This window comes from Glycine soja, chromosome 14 (genome assembly GCF_004193775.1).
Source record: "Glycine soja cultivar W05 chromosome 14, ASM419377v2, whole genome shotgun sequence".
In the NCBI taxonomy this organism is placed as follows: Eukaryota; Viridiplantae; Streptophyta; class Magnoliopsida; order Fabales; family Fabaceae; genus Glycine; species Glycine soja.
Genome location: NC_041015.1, coordinates 12,099,904 through 12,106,001, shown reverse-complemented (window position 1 = coordinate 12,106,001; position 6,098 = coordinate 12,099,904). Strand labels below are relative to the sequence as shown.

The following is a 6,098-nucleotide window of genomic DNA, read 5'->3' as shown; positions in this document are numbered from 1 at the left end:
TATAGTAACTTTTAGGCAACGTGTTGTCCTCTGGAAGCAGATTGTGCACTACCTCAAGCAGTGAGGTGAAACTTTTGTCACTCCACCCATACCTGGCCTTCACATTAACCAGACTTAACACAATAGACAACAGGGTTAAGGAATTCTTGCACCCTGCATACAAAGGCTTCTTATAATCACTCTGCAATCCTTCATACACAGGGGCGTGTGCTTGCTGGAAAGACTCTTGTCCAAGGTCACGAATCATGTCCTCTAACCGATCTCCCATTTCTACATCAAACGGTTCAGATTGGGACCCACTCTGCATGTCTGTGACTTCTCCATTCCATATCCACGTCGTGTAATTCTTCTTAATCCCATCACACAATAGATGGTCCCGTATGTCATCGAGTAATTGTCGTCTTCCATTCAAACAGTTGATGCATGGACAATAATATTTTCCTTCTTCATTCGGTCGACCTCTTTCTGAAGCAAATTGCAAGAACTGTTCGACGCCATCCTCATATTCTGGGCTTATGTGACTTTCATTCATCCAACTTCGATCCATCTAAGCAATTCCATGCATGAAAATCTCACTTTTTTATTTATAGGTGTGGCCCTATCCCATTTAGGAAAACTGTCTTTTATGTTAGCTTCAAACGTCAGGGTTACCATTATTTACAAAAATTTGACTAAATTTCGGCAGCATTTTGCATTGGTCTCCAAGTACACGACATGACATCGGTCAAATGAATTTCCCGATAATCAAGTATGCACTCAGAGAACAATATGAAATGCATTGAACCTAAATTTAATCAAATTAATGAAAATAATAATAACCTTCACGAATGAATCTAACATAAAAATACCAGTCTCCCCAAACTGTCCAAACGGATAATTCAAGACTAAATACAATGACTAATGCAAACTGTCCGCAAGAGTCATTGCATTCAGTCTCAAATGGGAATCTAAGGTTCACTCAGCATGAACAACAGTTGTTTATATAACAAATTACACTGATCACATACAAGAACATACAAAAGGTTAAATTCAATTACAGACAAATATAGACATCAGCAGTTGATTATGAAACTAATTTAAAATGCTGGGTTTGAAGGGTGCTTATGTTTTGTTATTGTAGTTGGGTATATGTGTGTGTGTGGGTGTGTCTGTGGTTCCTTCAGGTTTGACACTGCATAAACTCTTATGTCAAGGTTCCTTCAGGTTTCTTCTTTTTTCGAGGATGAGGGTGAGAGCCCCGTCGAGTCTGATGAAATAAAAGTCCAAACTTGGAGCAACCAACACTACAGGAACGAACCTGTGGTTGTTGTTGCTGCTCCACGGTTGCAAAAGTATTCTAGTTTTCATGAACAGAGTGGGGAGCCGCCTCTGCTTTTGCCCATTCGAAGCTTGAAATCTCGCTTATCCGAAGAAGATATTGATGTTCAATCTCTGAACATGTTAATGAGTTCTAAAAGGTTTTCAAGCAATTCAAATAGAAATGCAGAAGTTGAAGCTGATGTTGTTGATACAGATGTTCAATCTCTAAATAGGTCAACAATTTCTCAAGGATTTTCAAGAAATTCCAATAGAAAAGCTGAAGTTATAATGTTGTCTTCAAACACTTATGTTATAATGTTGTCTTCAAACGCAGAGGATTCGGTGAGGAAGAAGGGCTTCTACAAGTCTTGTCCTCCACCACCTCCGCCACCGCCACCAACAATGTTTAAGAAATCAGTGTTCATGAAACCAAGGTTCGATGGTTCATCCAACGAAGCACCTTCCTTCAATAAGGAGTTGAAGAGAAGCTTCACAAGTGAGAGAACCACACCAGTGGGAAAGAAAAGTCATGAAGAAAATAAATCCAAGCAAGGCACATTGTTTAGAAATAACAAGTTCATGGGGCATGCAAGCGTGCCTCTTGTGTCACAACCAGCTGAGAAAGAAAGCCTTCTTGTGGAATCTAACGATGATGACGACGATGATGACACAGAAACCGAGGACCAAGACGTTGAAGGAGGAAGAACCGTTGCTTAGAACAATGACAGGGGAAAGGGTCCACCTATTATTGGTGGAGAAAGTTCAAAAACAGATGGTGATGAAGGACCAGATGTGGATAAGAAGGCTGATGAGTTCATTGCTAAGAGAATTGAGTCAATCAAGAGGAGTAGAAGGAGTGCAAGAAACTCTTCAAGGTAATAATATTGAAGATGGATACATATCATATCCTTCTATTTACTACATTAGTTAAATGGAATGTAATTAAATTGGCGTGGATGTTTCTTTCCACAGCTTAAGGTTGTAATTGGATTGTTGTCCTCTTCCCCTCCCCATAAATATCTATGGTATAGACAGATTTACTGATTTCACCTGTGCTTTGCTATAACATCAAATTTTTTGTGTATTTTCAACTTTCTGCTGTGTGTGTGGGGGGGTGTGTGTGTGTGTGTCGCAATCTCTGTGTGTGTGTGTGGCTGTGGTTATGTATGTGTATGTGTGTGTGGTTGTGTGTGTGTGTGTGTGTGTCGCTGTGTGTGGCTGTGGTTATGTATGTGTATGTGTGTGTCACCGTGTGTGTGTGTGTGTGTGTCGTTGTGTGTGTGTGTGTGGTTATGTATGTGTATGTGTGTGTAGGTATGTGTGTGTGTGTGGGTGTGTGTGTGTGTGTAGCTGTGTGTGTGTGTGTGTGTGGTTATGTATGTGTGTGTGTGTGGGTCTGTGGGTGTGTGTGTGTGTGTCTGTGGTTGTGTGTGTGTATATGGGTGTGTGTGTGTGTGAACAGCACAACCTGCATTTCAAAGATACCTTTAGGGGAGGACTATTCATAGATACTCATTAGATGTTAGATAAGTTAGTCAAACAAATACAGCAATTTATCTACCAAACAATGGTATTGGGCTTGCAAATTCATTATTTGTTATTTACTTTCCAAATTTTTAAATAAATACTACTTTCATGGCATTGCAATTTATGCTGTACAGGACTAACAACTGGTCATCTTATATCAAACAGTTCTAAAAGTATACCAGTAATGCATACAAACAATTTGACAGTAGTTTTCGAATAAAAAATATAAATACTTGAGTTCGAGGCTTCAGCACAATTCACTTTCCAGCAATGACCGCAAGACCAGTTTTAATTAATTTCGAAACAACAATGACCTCTGCCTTCTGAACAATGCCTATCACCACAGGATAATTTCAAAGTCAACAAAAGCACAATAAATCTTATCATAATAATAATAGGAAGAATTTTATAGCTTTATATCAACTTAAGTGAACTCAAAAACATCAATGACTGTTCACCAATCAAACCAGCTTTGGACCAGAATCCTATTTTCTAAGTACAAGGGATGGGCCTAATAAAATATGAAATGCAATTAGTAGCTAACAAGACAAGGTGATTTAATAGCAAGCTGAACCTAAGGACCTTAAGAGTATTTATTTTATTTAACTTTATTTGTGATTAGATATAAAAGTTTAGTCTTAAAATATGAATCATTTAGTACTCACTGCATAAAAAATTAGATTTCATCAATGCTCCCTCATCACCCAAATCCAAAAATTACTTCAACATCGTTCACAGCAATATAATTTTTTCACCAAAAGAAAGCAATATAATTCTTTCTTGTCCATATCATGCCACTTCACCCCAACTACAACCAAATTAACAAGGCAAATGCTTCCATCTTTCTTTCACTGAATAGAGATTACAATTTTATATTCTACCCATTGATTAAAAAGGCCACTTAAATGAATTACCCTTTGAGAGCCCTTGAGTAACTTAATGTCTGTTCAATTAAATTAACAGAAGCATATGATCAACCCGCACTCCCCACTTATGAAGCTAATAGACCTCAATGAAAAAGCCCCCATCACAGACTGCCATACAGACGCGGGTCAGTGGTTTAACACCCATGGGGAAATTTCGGGCAATACAGAAAAAGGAATAGAGGGGGAGCATGAAAAAGAATTGCCTCTTGAGGTATCTATGGCTCACAACAACATTTTGAATATCACGAATCCCAGCATGGTCTATGCTGCCTCTGGTCAACACGACTTAAAAGTGGCATCTGAGGAAATGGGCCAACAGACATGTGGCCCAACTCTTTCTGCCACAAAGGTTTATGTGAGAAGAAAGGAGGTGTTGAGGGGTAATAGCAAGGCCCAGCAGTTTGAGAAATCAATTGTGGACTTCAACCTAGCCTCTAAAATTGACCCTCTGCCTTCATTACACGAGGACTCTATAGAGCTGCAATGTGCCCTTTTGAAGGAAATGGGATTGACTTATGGGGAAGATGATAACAAGGTTAAGGGGCTGTTGCTGGATATGGAGAATAAGGATAATATGATGGCAACAGATAAGGGAATTAAAATTCAACAATTATGATCATTCTCTCCTATAACTCTAGAGGTCTGGGGAGGGGAATCAAGTGGGCTGCTGTTAGAAGGCTCATTGTAAAGCACAAAGTGGACCTTGTCTGTATCCAAGAAACCAAAAGGGAGAAATTTAATAAAAGTATTTGCTAGGCCATTTGGGGGGACTCGACTGCCCATTGGGATTATGTTCCTTCTGTGCAGGCTGCTGGTGGCCTATTATGTTTGTGGAATAACTCCATTTTTGAGGTGGATAGGAGGGAGAAAGGTAGAAGTTTTTTAATGCTTGAAGGGACATGTATTAGTAATAATCAGAGGATGATGATTGTCAATGTCTATGCTCCCTATGATTTGGTTGGGAAGAAAGCTTTATGGGATAATTTGGCAGGATTTGCCTTTGTATCTATTTGCTATTTTCTGTACATCTAGTACTGAACTATTATTAATATAATTAATTTTTGCTGTGCAAAAAAAGACCAGACCAACTTTGGAACAGGATTCTGGTTTCTAAATACAATGGTTGGAGGGGTTTGGGTCAAGGGCCTAGAAAGCTATACTTCTCTACTTGGTGGGTTGACTTAAGGGTCATCATAATGGAAAGGAAAAACATGCATTCCTGAGTCTAAATTAGCTCTGTCTGGTACTTTATCTATTCTAATATAAATTATCTTTGCTTTCCAAAAAAAAAAAAACATGCATTCCAAGCATTATTATAGCTCAAAACATGCATTCCAATCATATTGCCTAGTCTCAGCTTACTCAAATATCAATCATATTAGTTAGTCTAACTAGGGTTTCGAAACATCAAAACAGAGACAGACCATTGAACAATGGATTTTCATCATTAACATACAACAGAGACATACCTTCGATGGCTTCCCTAGGAGTCTTAAAGCCAAGCACAATGGACTTCCAAAATCGAGTCCCACCCTTTCCGGGACTCGATTTTTTCCTAGTTTTCTTCGACCTGCGAAAGTGAGCAAATGTTCAAACGAGGAACGCCTAATGTTAAAACCAAAGGACGTACCTCAAAAGATAAGTTCCAGACACGAACTCCACAAACACGAACTCGACAATGTGGTTGCAGTCACGGAATCGCAACCCAGTTTGCGACAAACACCAACTCAAGCAGAAGGAGAAACAACAAGAACGCCCTGGGGGTACCCTTTCCGGGACTCTTTCCTTTCCTAGTTTTCTTCGACTTGCGAAAGTGACCAAATGTTAAAACGGCGAACGCCTAATGTTAAAATGAAAGGACGTACCTCAATCGATAAGTGGCAGAGACGATCTCCACAAACACGATCTCCACAATGTGGTTGCAGTCACGGAAGCGCAGGCCAGTTTGAGACAAAGACGAACTCAGGCAGAAGGAGAAAGAAGAAGAACGATAGGGTTCAAGTGCGTGGGTTATGCAATTTCAGAATTTTAATATATAATGATAACAACATCGGTTTTTTAAAAATAACCGATGTTAACATCAACTACGTAACATCGGTTTTCTTAAAACCGATGTTAACATCGACTCGATAACATCAGTTTTTACAAAACCGATGTTAACAACGGCATACTAACATCGGTTTTTCCGAAACCGATGTTAACTACTCCATAGTAACATCGGTTATTAAAATAACCGATGTTAATATCGACTAGTTAACATCGGTTTCGGAAAAACCGATGTTAACTAAGTCTACTTATTTACAAAAATGCCACCGCGCTTTTGTTAACATCGGTTTTGTGAATAAC

The 6,098-nt window shown here is 39.0% G+C and overlaps 1 protein-coding gene across 1 annotated transcript; it reads left to right on the top strand.

The window, feature by feature from the left end:
* The first annotated feature begins 1,185 nt into the window (after positions 1-1,185).
* Positions 1,186-2,016, top strand: LOC114383816 (zinc-regulated protein 8-like). The gene has a single exon (XM_028343551.1). It carries the CDS (start codon positions 1,186-1,188, stop codon positions 2,014-2,016), a length of 831 nt encoding a protein of 276 aa, XP_028199352.1.
* Positions 2,017-6,098: the final 4,082 nt, after the last annotated feature.

Coding starts and splice junctions, on each gene's coding strand:
- LOC114383816 (XM_028343551.1), top strand. CDS start 1,186: ATGTCAAGGTTCCTTCAGGTTTCTTCTTTTTTCGAGGATGAGGGTGAG.